This window comes from Barbus barbus (genome assembly GCF_936440315.1).
Source record: "Barbus barbus genome assembly, chromosome: 2".
Lineage (NCBI taxonomy): Eukaryota > Metazoa > Chordata > Actinopteri > Cypriniformes > Cyprinidae > Barbus > Barbus barbus.
This window is the reverse complement of record NC_136730.1, coordinates 11,198,653-11,224,875: the sequence shown is the minus strand read 5'-3', so window position 1 is coordinate 11,224,875 and position 26,223 is coordinate 11,198,653. Positions and strand designations below refer to the sequence as shown.

The 26,223-nt window shown below is 37.1% G+C and overlaps 2 protein-coding genes across 2 annotated transcripts; one reads left to right on the top strand and one right to left on the bottom strand.

Annotated features, from left to right (window-relative positions):
* The first annotated feature begins 7,540 nt into the window (after positions 1-7,540).
* On the top strand, positions 7,541-19,778 carry LOC306883585 (uncharacterized protein). Its single transcript, XM_079438955.1, has 15 exons — positions 7,541-7,730; positions 8,358-8,461; positions 8,926-9,024; positions 10,775-10,873; positions 11,110-11,214; positions 12,241-12,339; positions 13,792-13,890; positions 13,976-14,074; positions 14,169-14,267; positions 15,329-15,427; positions 15,518-15,616; positions 15,723-15,818; positions 15,916-16,117; positions 17,143-17,274; positions 17,707-19,778. Exons 1-15 carry the CDS (start codon positions 7,691-7,693, stop codon positions 17,766-17,768), a joined length of 1,533 nt encoding a protein of 510 aa, XP_079295081.1. The 5' UTR covers positions 7,541-7,690; the 3' UTR covers positions 17,769-19,778.
* Positions 19,779-20,705: 927 nt separating this feature from the next.
* Positions 20,706-26,020, bottom strand: LOC306883577 (maspardin). The gene is made up of 9 exons (XM_079438944.1): positions 25,900-26,020; positions 25,432-25,496; positions 24,104-24,265; positions 23,837-23,917; positions 23,610-23,755; positions 23,415-23,523; positions 22,968-23,075; positions 21,910-22,050; positions 20,706-21,404 (listed from the first exon to the last, which is right to left on the bottom strand). The coding sequence occupies exons 2-9, from the start codon at positions 25,492-25,494 to the stop codon at positions 21,279-21,281; spliced, it is 936 nt and encodes a 311-aa protein (XP_079295070.1). The 5' UTR covers positions 25,495-25,496; positions 25,900-26,020; the 3' UTR covers positions 20,706-21,278.
* Between the last annotated feature and the right edge of the window lie 203 nt (positions 26,021-26,223).

Here is a 26,223-nt window from a genome sequence, read left to right as displayed (position 1 = left end):
CGCTCGACACTATCGACCACAACATTCTTTTAAATAGACTAGAACACTTTGTTGGCATTAGTGGAAGTGCATTAGCATGGTTCAAATCATACTTATCTGAACGCCATCGGTTCGTAGCAGTGAATGAAGAGGTATCATATCGATCACAAGTGCAGTACGGAGTACCTCAAGGCTCAGTACTAGGGCCGTTACTTTTCACGCTTTACATGTTACCCTTGGGAGATATTATCAGGTGACATGGTGTTAGCTTTCACTGTTATGCTGATGATACTCAGCTCTATATTTCTTCGCGGCCCAGTGAAACACACCAAATTAAGAAACTAACGGAATGCATAGTCGATATAAAAAACTGGATGACGAGTAACTTCTTACTGCTAAATTCTGAAAAAAAGGGTGTTAATTATCAGACCTAAAAACCCCACATGTAATAGAACACTATCTAACACGTGACGGCTGCTCTGCCAATTCTTCTTCATCAGTTAGGAACCTAGGTGTGTTGTTTGATAGCAATCTTTCATTTGAAAGCCATGTTTCTAGCATCTGTAAAACTGCGTTTTTCCATCTCAAAAACATATCTAAATTGCGACCTATGCTCTCAACGTCAAATGCAGAAATACTAATTAATGCGTTTATGACCTCAAGGTTAGACTATTGTAATGCTTTATTGGGTGGTTGTTCTGCACGCTTGATCAACAAAATACAGTTGGTCCAAAATGCAGCAGCTAGAGTCCTTACTAGAACCAGGAAGTACAACCATATTAGCCCGGTTTTGTCAACACTGCATTGGCTCCCTATCAAACATCGTATAGATTTTAAAATCTTGTTAATTACTTATAAAGCCCTGAATGGCTTAGCTCCTCAGTACTTGAGCGAGCTCTTATCACATTATAGTCCTCCATGTCTGCTGCGTTCTTGAAACTCTGGCCATTTCATAATACCTTGAATACCTAGAATATCAAAATTGACTGCGGGCGGCAGATCCTTTTCCTATTTAGCACCCAAACTCTGGAACAATCTACCTAATACTGTTCAGGAGGCAGACTCTGTCAGTTTAAATCTAGATTAAAGACACATTTCTTTAACCTGGCTTACACATAACATACTAATACACTTCTATTATTCAAGTCCGTTAAAGGATTGTTAGGCTGCATTAATTAGATCAACCGGAACCGGGAACACTCCCCATAACACGATGTACTCGTTACATCATAAGAAGAATGGCATCTATGCTAATATTTGTCTGTTTCTCAGTCCGTGTCCGGATCAGATGGTGGATCGGCGCCGGGAGATTATGTATGTGGCCCTGATCGTCGGTGGAGGCCGGACACCTGGATGGGCCCCGGGGACATATCCCCAGTCACCGTAGCCACCCGATCCGGTCCGTATCCAGCCCAGATGGTCACTGTAGTCACCAGATGCAGTCTGTATCCAGATCAGATGGTGGATCAGCACCCAGAGACGACCTCTACAGCCCTGAACGTCAGCGGAGACCAGAACACCGAGATGAGCGCCAGAGACAGATCCCCAGTGAGGACCCCGCCACTTAGACAGCCATCGGAAAAGACCACTGGAACCAGTTGAGCCCTTACAATCTAACATTGCTGCAGTTGGAATTGAACTGCTGGTTCGTTTGGCCAGAGGAGAACTGGCCCCCCGACTGAGACTGGTTTCTCCCAAGGTTTTTTTTCTCCATTCTGTCTCCGATGGAGTTTTGGCTCCTTGCCGCTGTCGCCTCTGGCTTGCTTAGTTGGGGACCCTTCATTTCCAGCGATATCGTTGACCTGATTGCAAAGACACTATTTAAACTGAACTGAACTGGATGATGACATCACTGAATTCAATAATGAAATGCCTTTAACTGAACATCTTTTTTTAATCTTTTCATTTTACATTATTGACACACTATTTTCCTTTTTTGATATTGTGCAGTTGCTTTGACACAATTTACATAGTTAAAAGCGCTATATAAATAAAGGTGACTTGACTTGACAAAGTTTCCTGTAAGGTTGGTATAGGGCGATGGAAAATACGGTTTGTACAGTATAAAAACCATTATACCTATGGAGAGTCCCTACAAGGATAGGATAGCTAACCAGATGTGTGTGCGTGTTACATGGGCAGGGCAGGCACGCTGGGTTTTAGCCGAAAGAATCTGTTCTGCTTCATGCATGGTAATAGCAAAATGTGGAACTGATCAGTAGGACGCTGCATCATAAAGCCTACCCTTTTTACACATGAAAATATGTTGATCAATATTTTGGTAAACAATTTTGTTACTTATCCTCTATTTTCTTCATTTATCCCTCTGATTTATTACGTACGGTCATTAGTAACTTAAAAATTCCAGTTATTTTGGCTGTACAAAAACAGCCCTGCTTCATATTGCAGACTGGTGTTTCTTATCGTATTATTTTAATGTATTGTTATCATAAACAGTGTTTTGTAGTGCAAATACCATTTACTGCCGTTTGTTATTGTTCTAGTTATCTGCCTATAGTGGCTAATGAAGCATAAATATCTTGCAAATAAATATCTTATAAAGTCGATAGAAGTGATCTGTATTTGTCCTTCCTTATGTGGTAGGATATCGAAATAGTGTGCAGAAAACAGGCCTCGGTTTCACCCGTCTCCCTCTGCTGGGAATTTTTTTTAGGATCCCAGTCTGTTTTGTTCCCTAGTGACGGTATTATTGGCATACTGCAAAGTACACATACTGAGAATATATTTGGAACTGCATACTATCACATACCTTTCTTAATAATTATACTGTATGAAGTATATATGTGACCCTGGACCACAAAACCAGTCTTAAGTCTCAGTTTTTCGAAATTGATTGATTTATACATCATCTGAAAGCTGAATAAATAAGAAATTTACAAATGATCTTCATGGAACATGAGCTTTACTTAATACTCTAATGATTTTTGGCATAAAAGAAATAGCGATAATTTTGACCTATACAATGTATTTTTGGCTATTGCTACAAATACACCCCAGCGATTTAAGACTGGTTTTGTGTTCCAGGGTCACATATATTATGCACATTATACAAATGTTCAGTATGGATGTGAATATGAATATTTTCCAGTAGCCTATATAATGTACTAGAGCACACTGCACAGAGTAGTAGGCCTACTGTGTTTCCACAGTGCAGAGTGATCAAACTAGAAGTGCAGAGACCTGTCGTCACTTTCATTTGCACCAGATCACTTATGCTTTTTACCCGGACAGATTGATATCCCTTAAGTTTTATTGATTTGGTCTTACACTGTGATGATTGTGTTTCCTTAAATTTTTTTTTATTTTTTTGCAATAAACACACACACACACACACACACAGATATATATATATACACACACACACGTTTGTTTTTGTGAAAAGTGGGGATATCCCATAGGCGTAATGGTTTTTATACTGTACAAACTGTATGTGCTATTGCCCTACACCTAAACTTAGCCCTCACAGGAAACAGTGCATTTAAACTTTCCCCAAAAAAACTCACTTTGTATGATTTATAAGCGTTTTGAAAAATGGGGACATGGGTCAATGTCCTGAAAAGTCACCGTCACCTTGTAATACCTGTGTCATTATACAAATTTATGTCCTCATTTGTCACACACACACACATATATATATATATATATATACACACACACATAGACAGACAGACAGATGTCATGTCAGTGGCCCAGCGTGAGAAAATGGATGTGTGGTGTGAGATCATGAGAACAGTGCCAATTGAATGTTTCTCGTGCTGAATGTGTGAGAGATGACAGTCCTGCTTAAATTAAGTGTGATTTAACTTGAGACTATTTAACCGGACTGTCAAGAGTTACGATGCACATAAAATTAAAAATTAAAACAATAAACATTGTTTTTGAGATTATTACTGCATGCGGACAATGTATTCTAGTATTTTTAGTATGTAGTACTGGACAATGTTTCTCTAAAAAAACAAAAATGTTGTTTAGATGACCTGGCTGTGCTGTTATGCGGAGCTGGATTTTCTGTTTGAACATTTTCAAAAACTGTTGATCATATATATATTTGTAGTTCGAGGAATAGTTTGCCCAAAATTTTAATTAGCTGAATTTACTCACCCTCAGGCCACCCAAGATGTAGATGCGTTTGTTTGTTCATCAGAAGAGATTTGGAGAAATGTAGCATTACATCACTTGCTCACCAATGGATCCTCTGCAGTGAATGGGTGCCGTCAGAATGAAAGTCCAGCTGATAAAAACATCACCATAATCCAACACAAGTAATCCAAACCACTTGTCGCTTCACAAGATTTTAATTGATGGACTGGGGTCGTGTGGATTATTGTGATGTTTTTGTTTGGACTTCGATTCATACAGTATACCCATTTACTGCAGAGTATCCATTGGTGATTTTTTATTTTTTTGTGAGCTATTTCTTTAACACACTTTAACACACTTGAATTGCAAAACAAAAATGTGATAATTGCATTCCTACTTGGCCTTGTCCACAGTGGTTTCTTCTGACACACATATTGGATTGCCTCTCTATCCAGCATGCATTGCTTAAACAGTTATATGCAATGATGCAAGCACAAATCAACTCAATTTGTGACTCACAAACTTTAAATGGCCTATTAGCCTCAACAGCTGTGCATGGAAAATGAAATTGGTCTGAAACCTGTCAACATGACACACAACGCAGTCTGTGAATCTGCAGCGCTCCCTAGTGGAGGTTTCTTATAATAATAATAATAATATCACACCTTTCTTTGTGTCATGTCACTGATCACACACCCTACATAAACCATGGACTACCTCTTCCTCTCTGCCGAGTATTGTATTGCGTTTATCACTTACCGAGCCAGTCTGTTTTTCTGTTTGGTTCCAGTATTGTTCCAAACATGCATATTGCTACACAACAAAGATTAAATCGGATGAGAAAATTAATCCATGAGGAATCAGCTCTGAATGAGTCTGATAACAACGAGTAATGAATTTAAATATTTGCTGATGAATATAAAATAAAAATGAAACCTCATAAATGAAATAAAAGTACCTGGACCAAATAAGGAGGAGTAGCCTATAAAAATAAGATTTTATCGTATATAATGTGCGATATTATGTATAATCTGCGTGTTTTATTTACAATAAATCGTGCATTTATTCTTTAAATCATTTGTATCGCACATCTTTTATTCACATTTTATAATATAATTTTAATATAATATAATTATTTATTATTATAAATTATTATGATTATAATATAATCCTCACCGGCTGAGGAAGCCGGTGAGGACAACGTGTTCACCATCACGGAGCATGACGTGAGGAGGGCATTCAGGAGAGTGAACATCAGGAAGGCAGCAGGACCAGATGGCATCACAGGTCGGGTTCTGAAGGCCTGCGCTGACCAGCTAGCACCGGTGTTCACCGAGATCTTCAACCTCTCCCTGGAACAGTCCATAGTCCCCTCATGCTTTAAGCAGTCCACCATTGTTCCTGTCCCCAAGAAACCGCAGCCCACCTGCCTAAACGACTATCGCCCTGTAGCCCTCACATCAGTGGTGATGAAGTGCTTTGAGAGACTGGTCAGAGACTTCATCATTGCATCACTACCAGACACACTGGATCCACTACAGTTTGCATACAGGCATAACCGCTCCACGGAGAATGCCATCTCACACCTCCTCCACACCACAACAAGTCACCTGGACTGCAGAAAAGGGAATTATGTAAAAATGCTGTTTGTGGACTGCAGTTCAGCGTTTAACACCATAATTCCCTCCACACTCACCTCCAAGTTGGAGGTCCTTGGTCTCAGCACATACTTGTGCCAATGGATCTCCAGCTTCCTGAAGGACAGACAGCAAGCCGTACGGATGGGTAAACACACCTCATCCTCCATCACCCTAAGCACTGGAGCCCCTCAAGGTTGTGTTCTGAGCCCCCTGCTGTACTCACTGTACACTTATGACTGTGTGGCCACTTCCAACTCCACCACCATCATCAAGTTTGCTGATGACACTGTTGTGTTGGGCCTGATCTCAGACAACGACGAGACAGCCTACATACAGGAGATTAAGAATCTGGAGAGTTGGTGCCAGGTGAATAGTCTACACCTGAACATCAGCAAAACTAAGGAGCTGATAGTGGACTTCAGTACGAAGCAGGAGCGGTCATACCAGCCGATCACGATCAGCGGGACTCCAGTGGAGAGAGTGGACAGCTTCAGATACCTGGGTGTTCACATCACGCAGGACTTGACTTGGTCCTGTCATACCAGCACCCTGGTGAAGAAGGCCAGGCAGCGTCTGTACCATCTGAGACGCTTAAAGGACTTTAGACTTCCCTCTCGGGTGCTTAAGACTTTTTACACCTGCACCATCGAGAGCGTCCTGATGGGCAGCATCACTTCCTGGTTCGGGAACTGCACTATGCAGGACAGACGAGCCCTCCAGAGGGTGGTGCGTTCAGCGGAACGTACACTGTTAACGATTTTCTTGTATTTTTACAGTACAGTACTGGCAGCAAGGTTGCCAGCAAGTTACTGTATTTTGATTTACAGTAACTGTACTGTAATTTACATTCACACCGAGCTCCCTAACCTGCAGGAGATCTACAGCAAGCGGTGCCTGACCAGGGCCAGGAAGATAGTGAAGGACCTCAGCCATCCCAACAATGGACTCTTTTCTCTGCTGCGTTCAGGGAGGCGCTTCCGCTGCATGAAGGCGAACACAGAGAGAATGAGGAGGAGCTTCTTCCCGCAGGCCATTCGGAGTCTTAACCTCTCTCCACTCTAAGCACATCACCCCACACTTCCACTTTGCACATTTTCATTACATCTACACTAATTTGTAGAAGGTCACGTAAGGATAAATGAGTGGGACTTACATACCATTTGTCTTTAGTATTCCTTTTACTCACACACTTTACTGCACTGCACAGCACACAGACACTTTATCACTGACATACACTTTACTTTTACAGAATCTATATAGAATTATATTCTATTTTATTCTTCATATCTATTTTTATTCTCATATCTATTTGTTATTTTATTTTATTGCTAGTTTATTTCTATATATATGTTTACTGTACTTTTTCTATTTGCTATTTGTATTTTTGTAAACTTGAGGTTTTTTTCTTAATTTTGTTGGACAGTCGTACAATACATTTCACTACATGTCGTACTATGTATGTATATGTATGTGACAAATAAAATTTGAATTTGAATTTTGAAATTTGAATTTGAATTTTTTAAAACTGGTTACTATTATTTATTTGAGGAAGAAAATGCTTCACTTGAACTGTATATGATACCATAAAAATGACATCTGCTATCTGTCACATTATTTACCCGGATGGCGAATATATTTAACTACTCATATCTAGCCTTTCGGCAATGTATCTTCACAAGGCAACGTCGACACAACCTATTTAATATTAATTAACTGCCAAGTCGCCATTGGAAGTGGCTTCAGCAGAATCTAATTAATATTTATGAGCACATCCGTATCATTGGAAGAACACGAGGAAACGTCAGCATGGCCTAATTAATATTCATGAGCTCGTTCACTTCAGCAGGATTCGTTATTTCCCGAAGCGGCAGGCTTGAGCTCGGAAACACAGCCCAACATCGCATCAAAACATGAAAATGTAGACATATATCAGAAGATAATACACCATAGACATAACACACCATCGACTGATGATGATGGAAGACGGACTGGTGTCTGAAGACGATATTTGTGAGTCTTAAAATACTAAAAAAGAAAAAACAGTGACTAGTGCGGTACGGATACTAACTAGGGCAAGTGAGAGAAATATATTCAATGGCTAAAATCATCTCACTGTATTATATGGCTCATAAAACTAACTGTGGCTAATAAAAATGTTATTATATAAGACTAAAGAGACTTGATTACTAAGGCTGTGTTGGATTCTTGAACATATTTACAGACGAAAATGTATTTGTGTGTGTGTATAAATTAATTATTTTAAGATTTATTTATCAAATCTGCAAAAAATGCTTCTTTAATCCTTAATCTTAATTATGTATCAAATTTGAATAGAATAGTGTAGAATAAAAATCTAAAACCTATAAAAATGATAAGAAACATATCAATATTGTTGATGCATGTGGACAATCATGGATCCTGCTGATTTTGTAATTGCATACATTTTTAAATTGTGGGTCATATCTTAATTATGTATACAATTAGGATAGAATCTAAAACCTAGATTGAAACAAAGTGATGAAAACGTTAGATATGAATACTGTTGATGCATGTGGACAATCATGGATCCTGCTGATGTTTGTACCTGTACATACACCATACTGTATATAACTCCTGTCACCTTCCACTCTTATCCAGTGCTTCGCTCAGAGAAGGAGTTTCATGATGCTGCAAAGAGGAACGATACAGAGGGAATGCAGGAGCTCATCAGAAGAGGGGTGGACATCAAAGTCAAAAATAAGGTGAGATATAACCAATACAGAAACAGTTGAACAATGCAAAACTACATCCAAGGAAGAGATTATGTGCTACATAAAGCAGTCTTTCTAGTAAAAGATGTTTATGAATTAATATATATTATATAATAAATACATATTCATTCAAATAAGCAAATAAACTATGATGTACACTCCTAAACATGGTGGCACGGTGAAGAAAGCTGAGCGAAGCATGCTGAATGTACAGGAAGCTGTGTCAGAGGAAGTTATGTTGCCATCCACCATGCCAATTTCTCCGCCTGGAATGTTTTGTTTTTCCCAGTTATGTTTTTCCAGAGTGACGGAAACACACGTTGTTGATGTCAGCACAGGATATGCCCTTTGTTTTACCCTAGACAACAGTATTTATCATCTAAAAGCATGGCAAAGACAATGGCGCTTGAGTCAGTGTGGCTGTTTCATTTTTCCATGTGACTCTGGTTTTACAGATGGACCGTAAGGCCTTGCACTGGGCAGCAGGAGCCGGCAGTGAGCAGGCAGTGCGTCTGCTGCTGGACCACGACATGGACGTGGATGATATGGATAGCGTACGTGTCAAATGCATTTTGTTTGAGCGCTGCCAAACTGTGTGAACAAACAGTGAACAGGTTCACATTTAGTTACATTTTAGGCTGAATATTTTATGTTCTGTGTTTATTTACTGTAAAAGCACAAATAAGTCAAATACTGCTCCACTGAATAAATCTTTAATGGGCTGCTGTTTGCTCACCATGTGGCCTGTAAATTACTGGAGGCTATAAGCTTGTTACACCAACAATGACTGAAGAGACAAAGAGTGGTCCTGAAATGCAAGGCAGAACTTTTTTAGATAATTGAGTAGATGACTAATATGTGCCTGGGGAAGATGTAATGATGAAATTTTGAGTTAAATTTATATAGACGTATAAGTGAAAGTGTATGATTTTATCATATGTATGTATTTTTGTTTATGTTGTAACTGGTCATCGTTTTTATATGATTTTTTTTTTGCATTTTACATAAATATTCATACCATTATGTGACAATTATTTTTTTATAGTAAATATTTTTTCATATGTGACCCTGAACCACAAAACCAGTTTTAAGTGTCAATTTAAATAAAAATATGAATAAATGAAGCTGAATAAATTTCCATTAATGTATGGTTTGTTAGGATCGGACAATATTTAGCTGAGATACAACTATTTGAAAATCTGGAATCTGAGGGTGCAAAAAAATCTAAATATTGAGAAAATCTCCTTTAAAGTTGTCCGAATTAAGTTCTTAGCATTGCATATTACTAATCAAAAATTAAGTTTTGATACATTTACGGTAGGAAATTTACAAAATATTTTCATGGAACGTGATCTTTACTAAATATCCTAATGATTTTTGACATAAAAGAAAAATCTATAATTTTGACCCATACTATGTATTTTTGGCTATTGCTACAAATATACCAGTGCTACTTATGACTGGTTTTATGGTCCAGGGTCACATATGCTAAAAGCTGAATGCATAATATTTAAATGATTTAAAAATATATATACAGCAAATAAAATCTAAAAAATGCTTTTTAAAATAAAAATATTTTTATTGTATTTTAGTGTCATTCCACATGCATTTGGCAAAAATAAATAAATTGTGTGCAACTTTTGACACTGACACCAAAGAGTGGCCATGAAACGCAAGGGATAATTAAAACATCAAAATGTAATTTAAGATTAAAATTAATGTTAATGTGTATATCTTCTTAGATGCTCTAAATTTTTGAATTGCCTTTTTGTATTTGGAGATCACATAAATGGTCCTGTGGAGTGCCTTTCATGTTAAAATACAAATTTCCTATGTAGTCCCTCTAAAAGTAGCATCGTGGGCATGATTCATTTAATTATAACACATGCAGTTTTATTTTATTAAATTTTACAGAAAATGAAAATAATATTGAAAACATGCTATTCATAAAAGATTTTGATGAAGTATATAGAATGTCTCACTACGTCATTTCATATGCTTTTGGTGAAAAAATCTATTTAGCTTCATTATTAAAATTTTTACATTTCTGCATTTGGTGGACACTTTTAAGTGACTCACAGCAATACATTCAGGCAAGCAATACATTTTACCAGAATGTTTATTCCCTTGGAGTCAAACCCATGTCCTAGTAGAAGGTTCTACACATGCATTGCAGTTCATGAGCCACTGGTAAACTCATAGCTGGAATACAATTGTTAATCATGTAATTAAGGAAGTGTTACTTTAGGCTAATACTGTTTTTCAAAAGTCGTGTGACTATGTATACATTCTTTTGTTTTCCAGTTCGGGATGAACGCTCTGCTCTTGGCGGCATGGTTTGGTCACCTCTCAATCCTAAAGATCCTTGTCTCAACTGGTGCAAAGCTCACCTGTGAAAACAAAGTAAGACTCTACTCAGAAAAATCCTTGTCAAGTTTCAGATATCTTTTATCTGAGCACTCGATGTGCTCCGCTCTCTCATGGTTGACTATGCTCTTGACGAATAGCGTTCTGAAGCCGTTCTTTAAAGACCACTAACCAAAACAAAAGAGATTGATGTGTGTACTGGCCTACATTCAGGCTTCAACATTCATTTCAGTGCGTCTTACTGACTGAACTGTCTTTTTTTTTTCTTTCAGAATGGCTTGAATCTCTTGCACTGTGCTGCCCAGAGGGGTCACATCAGTATTTTGGAGTATATTATGGAAGATCTGGAAAACGTGCAGCTTAATAAAGTCGACAAGGTGAGAATCTCTTGTTTTGCCACAGTGCCCATGATCTTGAAGTGTAATGTCTTTTAATTGTACCCTCAGTTCCCTGCTAAAAGCTAGAGCTCAGACAAAGTTTAGAGACAGAATGGGTTTTGTTTTCCAATGTATTGTAACTACAAGAACATCTTAAGGTGCTTTTAAACTAGAGAAAATTCTGAAAGAGTGTTTGATACAAATATGTAAGTTATGTTTGCTTACATTTTGATCACATGACATTTTGATCATCACTTTCCAAAAATGTTTTGGGTTTTCTTTCACATACTGTTTTCCTTTCATATACTGTTTGCTGATGCTTTAAAAAAAATGGTTTAAAAAAAAAGATTTGCAACATTCTGTAAGTGTTTTGAGGCTCAGTTTTATCCATTGATTCAAAGTAGAAAGTAGAAGATATGTGTTTTTCATCAGAGAGACTGATAACGACTGTGATGATTGCACAGTGTTCATGCAAACACCAGTTAAACAGTTTCAAGGAATGGCTTTAAGGAAGGAATTGTCTTAAGGAAGAGTTTTGTTGACTTAAAAAGCTGTCAAGCATCAGAAAGGACAAATAGCTTCATCTAATTCAAATGTAATTTATAAACAGTAGGACAGGTAAAAATGTTATCCACAAGTAGTTTATTGGATTATTTGTTTGTGTGGATTGATTTGCTAATATTATTTTTCTCTGCCTTGATTAGAAATTCAATTCAGAGGTGAAGAAAATAAATGAATCATGCACAGTCAGTATGATTGTGGGACATGTATTATGGGTCAATTTTGATGTCATGTTGTCTTAAGACTCTGATTTAACTATTTCCAGTTGTTGTGAATTGTGCTACTCATTACACATGAGCTTATGATGAGATTTATGCCCCGTTAGGTGTCTGCAAAGTAGATCAATAATACGAATATCACACAATCAATATTCTCGAGTAGTTTCAACCCCCCTGTTGTAACCTTTTATTTTAGAGAGTGTAGCACATTATGTCCTTTCTAACGTGTGTCCATCTGCTGTGTCAGTCAGGTAAGACAGCGTTTCATTTGGCCGCAGAGCATGGACACCTGGAGGTGGTGGAGTTTCTCATTGGTATGGGCTGTGCTCATGATCTCAAGGATAAGGTGAGGGACAGCAAGAGTCACGGGTCAGTGTGTGCTAATTAGATTTTATAATATTATACTACTAGATTTAAAATGAACACTCTAGACTTGAGTGGTGTGGCAGTGAATTTTTATTGTAATCAGTGTTTGCTGACGTCAAATGTGCCATGTGAGGTTAAACAAAAAAAAATCTAAATTGCAACATGATAAAAAGTATTTATTTTAGTGCTGTCAAACGATTAATCGCGATTAATCACATCTAAAATAAACGTTTTGTTTACATAATATATATATATGTGGGCTGTGTATTTATATATATATATATATATATATATATATATAAATACAAACATGCATGTATATGTAAGAAAAAATGTATGTTTATATATTAAATATGTTTATATATAATATATGAATATAAATGTATATACATGTAAATATTTCCTAAATATATGCTGTAAGTATATCTATATATACTGTGACGAGTCGGCTGCCTCCCCCTTTCTATCATCACCACCCCGTCCCATATTCGCCGCCCTTCACCAGGCTCCCGACGGGAGTGGGTGTGTGAGAGAGGAGGGGCGCTGAAACAGCCAGGGCTGGCGCGTGTGATGAGGCACACCTGATGTGAATAGAGCCTCATCACCGCCGCCGTTAAATGCCGAACGCGCCTCTCCTCGGGAGACCGGTCTCTTCCCCATGCATGCACGCTGGTGTCCTCGTGGGTCCAGGAAGGGTGCGTCGAGGAGGAATGCCGCACCCGTTAGGCGGCTGACGGGCCAGGATGCCGGGCCGCCGAATCCCCCAGAAGCGCCGGGAACCCAGGAGATGGACGAAGCCGCGCAAGAGACGCCGCCGCCACTCGCTCCCGGCCCCGAGAGAGGAGCGCGTGCGGCCACCGGACTCCGCCCCTTCCCTGGACCCTTCCCTGATGAACACTACCCTCCTTCACTAGCCCCGCGGCACAACGAGGACACCAGATTCCCCGTTTATTTGGACACTTTTCCCCTTGGACACTTTATTTTCCCTTTTTATTGTTGACTAAAAACCTCTCCGAGGCTTGACGCCACGCCCACTGTGTCTGTCGTTTGCTCCTCCCGCCACAATACATAATAAATATACACAGTATACACACATATATTATATAAACAAAAACTTTTATTTTGGATGCGATTTAATCGTGATTAATCGTTTGAAAGCACTAATTTATATAAGAAGAAAAGAGAAAAGCGATGCAGAATGGTGCCAAATTCAGAGGTTCCAAAGAAATCGTCAAAATAGAAAACAAATCAACTACAGATGTATAAATCTGACCTAACAACAAAAGAAAAAGAGAAACTAAACACATTCAGCATGCTTAGTTAAACTAACCAAAACAAAAACATACAAAGAACGGGAAAACATTAGCAATAACAAAGGAAAAAGGAATATCAAACACTGATACAGCACTAATATGATGATCATGAACTGCAGGAGGAAAACACTGCACTGCATTTGGCAGCTAAGCAAGGCCACAGTGACGTCCTACAGAAGATCATGGAGACTGGGGAGAGCATTGATGAAAAAAACATTGTAAGTAGATCCCATTTTTATGTGCATTTATAAGAGTTTATTTTGGTTTTGGTGTTATTTGCTTCACATTGTGATCTTTTCTCAGGATGGCATGACAGCTTTACATTTGGCAGCTGAAGGAGGGCATTATGAATGTATCAGACTCTTGCTGGAGGCTGGCTGCAATGTCAATGAACTTACAAATGTGAGGACATTGATTTATAGTATTATCAGTCTGCGTAATAATTCATGCGGTTTTCAACTTTCAGTACAACACACTAAAGTGTCTCTTCTTATAGAGTAACAGGACGGCTCTTCATCTGGTGACCCAGCATGGCTCAGGAAGAGAGGTCAAACTGCTGGTACAGGCTGGGATCAATCTGGATTCAGTGGATACAGTGAGTACTTAAAGGGACACTCCACTTTTTTTGGAAATAGGCTCATTTTACAACTCCCCTAGAGTTAAACCGTTGAGTTTTACAGTTTTTTAATCCATTCGGCCGATCTCCGGGTCTAGCGGTAGCACTTTTAGCGTAGCTTAGCATAGATCTTTGAATCGGATTAGACCATTTGCATTTGGTCATCAAAAATGACCAAAGAGTTTCGATAATTTTCCTATTTAAAGCTGGACTCTTCTGTAGTTACAACGTGTACTAAGACCGATGGAAAATGAAAAGTTGTGATTTCCTAGGCTGATATGGCTAGGAACTATACTCTCATTCCAGTGTAATAATCAAGGAACTTTGCTGCCGTACCATGGGTGCAGCAGGCGCAATGATAAATTATCGAAACGCTTTGGTCATTTTTGAGCGAGATGCTAATGGTCTAATCTGATTCAATGATGTATGCTAAGCTAAGCTAAAAGTGCAGACCCGGAGATTGACTGAATGGATTCACAAATGGTAAAACTCAACTGTTTAACTCTAGGGGAGTTGTAAAATGAGCCTATTTTCAAAAAAGTGGAGTGTTCCTTTAAAGGCAACATTATGGGGAGTGTTACATTTCATTATTTTGCAAAAATTATGGGAATGTTACTTTTAAATGTTCTCTAAACCATCTTAGATTAACATCCAAATGAAAGGTTTCAGAAAATGTTCCTTAAAAAAATGTTTTGTACTAACGTTTTCAGAACATTATTATAACATTCTATTAATGTTACTTGTTCATAAACTGTTAGAACTTTGCCAGAATGTGAGCTAAAGTTCTGAGAACATTCTGTTAGCTGGGCAGCAAATACACATGCATGGACACATCGTAAGGCAACATCCAGACAACGTTAACGCCTCTTAAAGAAAAAAATACACTGATGAGAATTCATTTAATAAGATCACAATGTGTAGTGCAGAATTTGGGCACATTTAAAAATTTACCTGATTCGCAATTCACATCAGAAACTTTACAATTTGAAGTTTTACTCTTCAGAAAACCTAAAGTATTTACAGACATTTTTCCTTACCAGCAACATACTTCAGCTCTGCACTTGGCAGTACTCAACAACTCCACAGGAATAGTCAAGGATCTTATCGATGCGGGATGCGACCTGGACATCTTTGACAATGTGAGTGTTTCACATTTACAAATGCAGTCATGATTTCACTGATTAAGGGAATGGTTTCTTCATTCATTCATCAACAATTGTTCCTCACAGTGGCTTCAAACTGCTTTGCACATAGCAGCAGAACATGGACGGCAGAGCATCGCTGAGATGATCCTGATATCTGGAGTCAACCTCAATCTGCTCGACAAGGTGCAAATTACTGTTGGCATACTTGAGTGTGGTTGATCAGTTTTCATATTGTAATACACTTGTGATCAAACAATTGAACAAAAGATATTTACTTCAAATGTTACAGCAGGGAAAGACGTCACTGGATGTTGCAGCACGAGGCAACCATGTGAATGTCGTTGACATGATTATCAAAGCTGACAGATTTTACAAATGGGAGAAGGTATGTTCAGTGTACATTAAGCTTAAATTAATTGATCCAGATATTATTATCATTATTTGAATATTAAAGATTTTAAATGTGTTAATTTGCTTTCTAGGAAAATGTGACGAATGACTCTGACTCTCTGGTGGGAACGAGTCTTACTTTTAAGCAAGATCATAGACAGGAGACACAACATATCCGATCTGTTCTGTGGAAACTTGCCTCCAAATATCTCAAACCAGGCGAGTGGAAAACACTGGCTCGGCACTGGAAGTTCTCAGACGCACATATTCGAGCCATAGAGCACCAATGGACAGGTACGTCATTTAACATAATCTGCTGAGTGCATCTTTAAAAAACATATTTATATATAATATATGAAGAGTTCTTTTGCAAAAACTCTGTTTTTAACTATTTTCAAAAATCATGTTTTTTCATTGTGCATTCCAATTAATCTCAATCAGACTGCAGCTGGGTTATTGTGATTAGGTAAAAAATAAATAAAAAATACAGCTAACTAAAACAGTAAAACACAATGAAAAAACATGATTTTTGACATTTTTAAAAAACGGAGTTATCTGTTTTTACAAAATATATATATATATATATATATATATATATACACACACACCAATGGCACAACTGTTTTCAACATTGATAATCATAAATGTTTCTTGAGCAGCAAATCAGCATATTAGAATGATTTCTGAAAGATCATGTGACACTGAAGACATGATATTTCTTAAAACTGTATTTTAAGAAATAAATGCAAACAAAAAATAAATTAAAAATACTGACTCCAAACTTTTGAACCCTATGATTGTTTTTTAGTTAGAATATGATTTAAATTAAAGCAATATTGTATTCTATGTAACCCTTTAAAATGTAATGATTATAAATGGGGAAATACAAATGGGTTTATTATTTTATTAGAAGTAAATAACGTTTTTAATGGGGCTATAAACGCGTTCCTGAAAATGCCCAAAATCCTAATGTCGAAATATGTACAAAAATACAAAACGTCTGAATAAATGAGGTCTGGAAATAGACATTTCTCAGAAGTTTTCTGAAGACATACTGTTTTTATTAAACTAAGGAAAATAGGTTCATTACATGAGCCAGTAATCATAGTAATTAGTGTAAAGCAGTCTGCTTAACTTTGAATTCTAAATCAGAAACCAACACCCCTAAGAGCCATTGTATTCCTCAGCACTATTCCTCATACAGTTACGCTAGCCTTCAATTTGCACCATTTTCCCAAATGTAGTGCATAGTTCTCACAGGGCAGCCCCAGTGTGTTCAGTTTGATAAGATAACCTGTCATAGCTCTGAACTTTAAAAGGTACAAAGAGCTACAAGGAGCACGGGCATAGAATGCTGCTCATCTGGCTGCACGGAGTGATCACCGCTGGAGAAAACCCCATCAAGGGCTTGTACGAAGGTCTGAATGGAATCTCAAGGGTTGATTTGGCAGGTGAATTCAGCGTTACAGTTCATATGTCTATAAGGTCTGTTTCTAAACATACTGTGATGCCTATCTAGACAGAATTTTAAGCATCATATGTGCATTTCAGACTCAAAGGAAGCAAAATTAAAATCTTGTTGGCAGAACTGCATGTGTCTTTTATGGAAGGCAATTCCAGAATGCACTGTAGTGAATTTCTATGCAAATTCAATTTTAAAATTCGAGTTAGATTATTATTCTGGCCAAGACATATCACTTTATATGTCTGTCTTTTCATGTATGTGACCAACTAAAGTTTTGCATGTCATTTTGACTAGGATTATGCGTTAGATGATTGTAAGCAGCAAGAAAGCTTTCTGTGTTTCGGGTCAGAGCTATTGAGTATATATGTTATATAGTTTACCTTTACCTTCCCTTATAACTTTTTTTTCTTCCAAACAGAAAGGATGCGGCAGCAGGCAAATGCGGATCCGTCCTCTGCTAAAAAATGCTCTACAATGTAATGTGAGATTCATTGAGAAAGGCCTAGACCGAGCACATACCAACCAGGAGGATTGAATGCTCTTCAAATACACAGCACTGATGAAACACAAATACTCCCTAAAATACAACCTCAGTGATGTGACTAAGAAGACTTAGCCTGTTCACACCAAGAGAAAATATTTACAGCAAACATGACTTTGGATTGAAACAATGTGTTTCTGTGGAACCATTCATATTGAGAAAATATGACAGCACTTTTTTTAGGAGAACAGGTATATATATTTTTTCTCTCTCTCACCAAGCAATAACATTTTTGGTCATGGTGAATTTCAGGTTCATTTTTATAGTTATGCATGTCTTTCTGTCCTTTATTGATTTGTACTTGCAGCTTTTCTTCTGAAACTGTTATTTTTAAGACTAGAAACAAAGACAATACTGATACAGCTGCATTGCTCAGGATACTGGGTAACACACGTTTTATGTGTGTTTAAATGTGTGTGATCATCCTGTTCATTATGGGATTTGCAAGACTGAAAGGCCCGAACATTTTTTTTTTTTGTGCAAATGTACGCGGGAAAAAAGAGGGAAGGTGAAATTAAGAGAATAAACCACTGCAGTATTTATGCAGATTAGGGCTGGGTTGACATTGTTTTATATCAAAAGTAACAAAGCTTGTTGGGATTTACTCAAAAAAAAAAAAAAGGAAAATCAAAGTCTTGGCTTTAAAATTCTGTGACTTTTTTTTACGAAATTCAAATAATAAATACAGTTTTGTCACTTTTTAATGAAGTGCGACAGATCGCTGTAGCACGTCATTTCCAGCCGCAACGCGGAGCGCACGTGAACCAAACATATTTTCCCCTTTACTACTTGTTATTGCATGAAATAAACATGAATGAACATCGGAAGTTATATTAAATCTATAATGTCTTATGTAAGTGCTCAATCAGTGTTTCAGCCGCAGAAATACATCAATAGAAAGCTTAACGAAGTCACGTAACATTTACCTCAGAAAAGACATTCAACGCCCACAACTTAATAGTTGGCTATAAATAACTTTTGGTGAATATATGCACCATTACATATCATTATATTTTTTACTTGACCTGTTCTTCGATATTTGAATAAATCTGTTATCAAAACACGTTTATAAGACAGCCACCGTTTAAATGTTTATATTTTAAAACATGAATTGGAGCATAATTATATCATTAAATATACGCTAAGTATTATCTTCTTCCATTTACAGCATCAGTTGAGATTTCTTTACTTTGAGAAAAATTGACATGTATTGTACCTGATACCTATCCAAATGAATCAGTATCGAATCAAGATTGAAACTGAATCGAATTACAAGCTTGAGAATGAAAATCGAATTGTGAAATTTGTGTCACCCCAGTCCAAATACAAACATTCTAAATATATTCAACCTGCCTAAGCAAGAGATGTGTAAGAGATGTTGGTTGTGATGTTAAAGATGCCTGCAAAATGTGTAGACTGTAACTGAAACTGTACTTGTTTGATTTGTAAGTGTAGTTCTGCTTGTTTTAAAGTACTGGGTAAAATATGAGTCGCAGTATACAGCATGACTAGAGTTGTTGTTAGGGTATTGTTTAGTTTTGTTTTTTTACCCCTCACTAACAGGCTGTTCATTTAATTTAATTTAATTGTAGATTGCACTTAAAACTCTATGTAGATATTTTGTCATATTTCTGTTATAATGGCTTCAGTGAACTGTGACTCAACAGGAAATTCAGTGCTGAAGCCCGTAAAAGGTTAATATTGATGTATGAAAATATTTTTCTGCCAAGACAAAGATGCAAATTTGCAAACATGCAGCTTATCGGGTTGTAACCAAACCAAAGATTACATATGCAAACCAAAATGCTAGTCAGAAAGTGAAATAGAAAGTGAATGAGGTGAAAGTATGATTCAAACAAATCAATCAAAACCAGCCGTATCTGAGGAACAGGCAGCTGTTTCTTTTGAAATGATTTTGCAAACTGTCTCCTAGCAAAACAAACCGTCTCAATAAACAAAAATATTACAAAAGGAAGTTCTGCTTATTACAGTACAGTATTTTCCTTGCCACAAGGTTTCCTCCCAAGAATTAATCTTTCTGTAATAGTCCATCATATTTGTTTTTAATTGTTTTGGACTGTTTTCACTTGTAACTGGTGCTGTGCATATTTCTGGTATAATGGCTTTTAAAGTTAAAACATCTTAATGATGGATGCGTTTATTACAGACACGCAGCTTTTCACTTCACAAGATGTTAATTGATGGACTGGAGTGGTGTGGATTATTGTGATGCTTTTATTAGCTGTTTGGCCTGTCATTCTGACGGCACCCATTCACTGCAGTAGATCCACTGGTGAACAAGTGAGTTAATGCTACATTTCTCCAAATCTGTTCTGATAAAGAAAAAACTCATTTACAGCTTGGATGGCCTGAGGGTGAGTAAATTTGCAACAAATTGACATTTTTAGGTGAACTGTGCCTTTAAACCAGCGGCATTCACATCCACCTCTATTCTGAACCTGACGTTTCACTCAGAAAAAGATCACAATACTGTTGTAATGTTGGTTGCAACTTCTATTTCATACCAAGTTTAATGTGCTGGCTCCTTCAAAAACCTATTATGGTGGTACCAGATCATAATATCATGGTACTGAATGATTACTATATTCATATACTATTGTATTTAGGTGATGGTCTAAAAAAAATGTATAATGTGGCTTACTGTGGTAGAGACAGGAGTTTATTTGCATGCCATAAATTTGGAATGCCCAATTCATTAATCTGATTCTTATGAATAATTTTTATTGTGTAACCATATCAGTGTTTTAATTGTATGGTAATGATTGAGTGAACGTAATTGGCAGGTGAGAGTTTAACATATGCAGAATGTGTAATAAATTGTTGTAAGTCTAGAATAATGATCAATACCTGTCTTTTGCGGTTACACGGCTTTTATTTAAGTAAATAATGACACTTTTTGATTTGTTTCCAAATCAAAGACTCCTGATAGGTCATTTGGAAAAGGTACGAGATTTATACAATCTTGTGTTGAAACGAGTTTAGTTTTATATCAGTGCATGACTCCAACAGACAATGACGTTGACAACATTCATACAAACAAACCAAATACATGACAAAAAAATAACACCAACGTACAAAAGGCAGAAAATTAAGTTCAAGGAGTAAAAAGTGCTAAATTGAACAAATGCGTGCATTTTATATTGTGTAAGGCAACCGGGTCAAAATATGGCATTCTATGAAAACTCTTACAATGTAATCAATTTCACTTATTTACAGTCATCATACTTATCAAAATATTGTATCTTTTTTCCGTAAAGTAAAAATAGGCTCTTTAAAGTCCATTCACATTTAACAGAGTTTAAGGTCATAGAAAAACAGAATACCGGAATGTGATCTCTGAATGTTGTGTAGCTGAAATGGGTTCAATTAAGATCCCGATTCATCTAGTCAACATTCAGAGGATGTTTGTATGAAGCCCCTTGGTCTCTCTACGATTCGTTGTCACTCTCACTGTTGTTGCTCAGATTTGTCCTCTGCACTTCCAGCTCCTCCGCGCTGACCATCTCTGGACTGATAGCGGCGTACCGTGTCCCATGAAACTGACGCAGGTGTATCTACAGAGTAAACGATGCAAATTAAGCCACTGAAATCACATGATTGCATTGTTTTTAAATCACTATTTCACTGAAAATGTCAAGCTTTAGTATCATAAAACTGGCCCTTATGTCTTTAAAACAGACCGTCTGAGAATCTTCCTCCAAAAAGTATGCAACTATTGCAATCAGATCACGGAGTCACGAATTTGTGAGTCAAAAGAACAATTTGTTCAAGAACTGAGGATTTTTAGCAAATAACAAATTACTCTGTTTCTCGCAGAAATCTATCATATGGCTAAAATTCAGACATAAGTCTGGCTACTATTACTTGCTTCTTTTTTGAACTTTTAAAGCTTTGGATTACTATAAATCGCAGGAAAATGAGCATGTAAAACGGTCTTCAAATTTTCCTCATACACAGAAAAAAGTCAGTTATTTGGGGTCAAAAAACATGAAGGTGAGTAAATAATGACAGAATTTAAATTTGTGGTTGAAATACTCCTTTCAACAACTTGAAACTCACTTGTATGTACAGGTTGACTTCTGCACTTCTGCACAGATATGGGAAGTTTCCTCCTGTTTTGAGGTGAGCTCTTCTAGCGTTGGGGTACAGCTTATACATTTCTTCCTTTGCCTCATGTGACAGGGCACTCTGATCAAAAACCTAAGTGAAAATAAGGGCAAAATATTTGTAAAATGATAAACTTGCATCTTATTTCTGTAACTTATGTAGACTTTTTCAGTTAGAATCACACAACTTTATACAAAGTTTCAAATGTTTAGAAGAATTCAGTTTTTTTTAATGATTTCGAAAGAAGACAGCCTATCGTAATGTTCAGACTGACCATTTTGATTGGATGAAATTTTTTTGGTCTTATGCCTTCCACAGAAATACATTTAGATCACTTAACTTAATGATTGCTATCGGGAGGTTAAGAGACTTTCAACCAGCATAACAAAAAAATGTTTTTGAACTAAATCACCTACCCTGCCTTTAAGAAACATTTCTTATTATCCATGTCGAAAAGGTTTTCGCTGCGTAATATTTTTGTGGAAATTGTGATGCACAAGAAAGATGGAAAAAAAAAAAAAAAAAACTTTTTACATCAAGGCCACATTAAATTGATCAAAGGTGACATTAATGACATTTGCAATGTTACAAAAGATATCTTGTTTCAAATTAATGCTTTCACTGAACTTTCTATTCATCAAAGATTCCTGGAAAAAATACCACAGTTTTTACACCGCAGCAAAACCATTTTCAACACTGATTATAATATGTACCATTAATAATAATTGAGCAGCAATAATAATTAAGTAGCAGATCAGCATATTAGAATGATTTCTGAAGAATCATGTGACACTGAAGACTGGAGTAATGATCACAGAATTGCATCGCAGAAATAAATTATATTTTAATATATCTAAATAAAAACTCAACATCATAATATTACTCTCTTTACTGTATTTTTTATCAAATAAATGCAGGTTAGGTGATAACAAGTAACGTCTTTCAAAAACTATTTAAAAAAATCATAACTATTTCAGACTTTCGACCAGTGGTGTATAAAGAAGACCTACATCCATTATGGTGACGGCAATATCCTTTATCTTGTGAGGTTCCACATAGGAGTTTTGGCAGTTCAGCGTGAGTCGAGAGGCCAGTTCACTCTGGTTCAGACTTTCCAGCTGAAGCACAAACAAACAGAGATAAATGAGCAAAGAGTGAGACAAATTACCTTCACACATCAGTATGAGATCTATAACTAACTACAATCCAGAATAAGCACTAAATGTGGTTTGATGTATGTGCAATTTTCACATAACTATTTCAGTACAATGAAAGTTAGCATATTTACACATTTCGTGTTCATATTAAATGTCCTTAAGGCAATAAACCAACTTAGATAAATGCTCTGAATGTATGATTTGTAATCATTTTTGTGACATTTTACTAGAGGTAGGTCAAATATTGTAAAATGACATTACATCAACACTGTAAACAATCAGTACAGTAGAAATACTCACTCTGTCAACCATAAAGTCAATTGCATCTGCCATTTTTGGGTCCACAGGTCCTTTGGCAAAGTTACCAAGCAAAATCTTTTTGAGCATGAAAGAAGGCATCAACCAGAAACTAGAAAAGAAATATTATACAACATGAGACAAATCCACATTGATGGAGATGTTACCACTGCAAAAGTATCCAGTATGAGTCTCTACCTGTTTGCTGTCCATGTCTGGTTGAAGATTGATGTGTCGCTAAATGAGTTGCACAGGATCAGAGAATGAACTCTGGGAGATTTATGTGTGACTTCAGCAAATTTCTGAGCCAGGAATCCACCCAGAGAGGCACCAAACAAATGCACCTGCACAGACAGAACAAAAAACAGGTTGTGAAAGAGACCCATTTCTCGTCTTTTATAAATAAAACAGTCAATACACTGTACCTTGTCCAGCTGTAAGTGGTCTAAAAGCTTCCTAAATCCATCACAAAATTCCAGCAGATCCCAATAGACAGGATACTGGAGCTACATACGCCAATATCAAGTTACACATCATGGAATAAACCAGAAAAAAAGCAAAAATATCAGAAGAGAAACAATGTTAGTTATGCAAAATGCCATTTTGGAAATAGAAAGCAACTGAATAAAGCTTTCAATTGTTAACTGATATCTATTCCAGCAGGACTATCTGTAGTTGATGTGAAAACATACGGAGATGATGCGGTAGCCCCATCCAGAGAGAGCCAGCACCTGCTGGAAGAAAACCTCTGCCGTGCCGCTCACAGGCGGGAGGAAGATGATGGGGCACCTGATGCTTTTCGGCCCAGCATCATACAACGACCACACTTTACTGTCATCATCATCCACGATTATCTACAGAACATGCACAGGCAAAATCTCTCACAAATGTGCTACTTCAGCCTCATAATATACATATATTATTCTAATTTACATTTATTTATGTATTTAATTTCATTTTAACTCTACTTTTTAAAATTGACAATTAACAACGACAATTATGCATTCTGTTTTCTACCACAATTTAAACTTAGACAGACAGACAGACAGACAGACAGACAGACAGACAGGTAGACAGACAGGTAGACAGACAGACAGACATACAGATAGGTAGACAGACAGACAGATACATAGACAGACAGAGAGACAGATAGATATATAGATAGGTAGACAGACAGATACATACATAAACAGACAGACAGACAGACAGACAGATAGATATATAGACAGACAGATAGGTAGACAGACACAGACAGACAGATAGATAGATAGACAGTGTTAGACAGACAGACAGACATACAGATAGGTAGACAGACAGACAGATACATAGACAGACAGACAGACAGATAGATATATAGACAGACAGATAGGTAGACAGACACAGACAGACAGATAGATAGATAGACAGATAGACAGATATATAGACAGACAGGCAAGTAGACAGACAGACAGACAGGTAGATAGACAGACAGACAGACAGACAGACAGACAGACAGACAGACAGACAGATACGTAGACAGACAGAAGGACTTATAGATATATAGATAGATAGGTAGGTAGACAGACAGATAGATATATAGATAGATAGGTAGACAGACAGACAGTTACATAGACAGACAGACAGACACATAGACAGACAGACAGACAATTACATAGACAGAAGGACACACAGACAGATAGATAGATAGGTAGGTAGACAGACAGACAGACAGATAGATAGATAGATAGACAGACAGACAGATAGATAGACAGACAGATACATAGACAGAAGGACAGACAGACAGATACATAGACAGAAGGACAGACAGACAGATAGATATATAGATAGATAGGTAGACAGATAGACAGACAGATAGATAGACAGACAGACAGACAGACAGGATTAGGGATGTAGAATATGGTCCTGCAGAATATAAGAATAAACAGCCAATATGTAAATAATAGGCATGCTAATAAGCAACTAGTTAATAGTGAAAATTGGTCCCTATACTAAATTGTTACCTAAAGAAAGATGAACTTACTCTTTTCAGAGGTACGGTGCTTCTGAACCAGTTATAGTCAGGAGATACTCTTATCTCCTCCATTGCTGAAATGCAAATGAAAAATGAGGTTAAATATGTGTATTCACAGAATAACTGACTCAAAGCTTGCAATGTAGATGAAAAGAAAAGGCACCGTGTCAATTATTTTACACCCCTTTCGTGAATTTCACCATAGAAAACATGTGACTAGAGTACAAAATGATCTCGTGAGTAAATGCGACAGGCGAACGCTTAACTTACATCAAATTATACAATTGACGGTTTCTCTGAAATAATCGTTTAAATAAATAGAAAACCGGACCTAAGATTGTTTTAGATGCTCAAAAACACAACACATCTGCCGCTACAAAACTGGCGTTGTTTACGCTTCACAACATCGTACATCAGGCGACTATTTCGAGCGATAGATGAGTAAATATTACCGCGCTTATTTGCGAAATAAATCACCTTTTATTGACTTTCATCCACAGATTTGAAAAACATTGTAGCCTTTCGCTGAATCACATGACAGCAGCTTCCGCAGCCAACAAACGATCGATGGCACACGCAGAGACACCGGCCAATCAGCACCCGCGAATTATGCGCATGCGCGGTCAGAGCAACGGAGCGCTATTAAAGGAATAGTTCACCCAAAAAACAAACAAGACACACACTCATGTTACTTTCTTCTGTGGAACAAAAAAAGGAAATGAATGATAGTTTTGGTCACAATTCACTTTTAGACTCAGAAACTGGGGAGAAGAACGAATTAATATATTCACAACTCCTTTT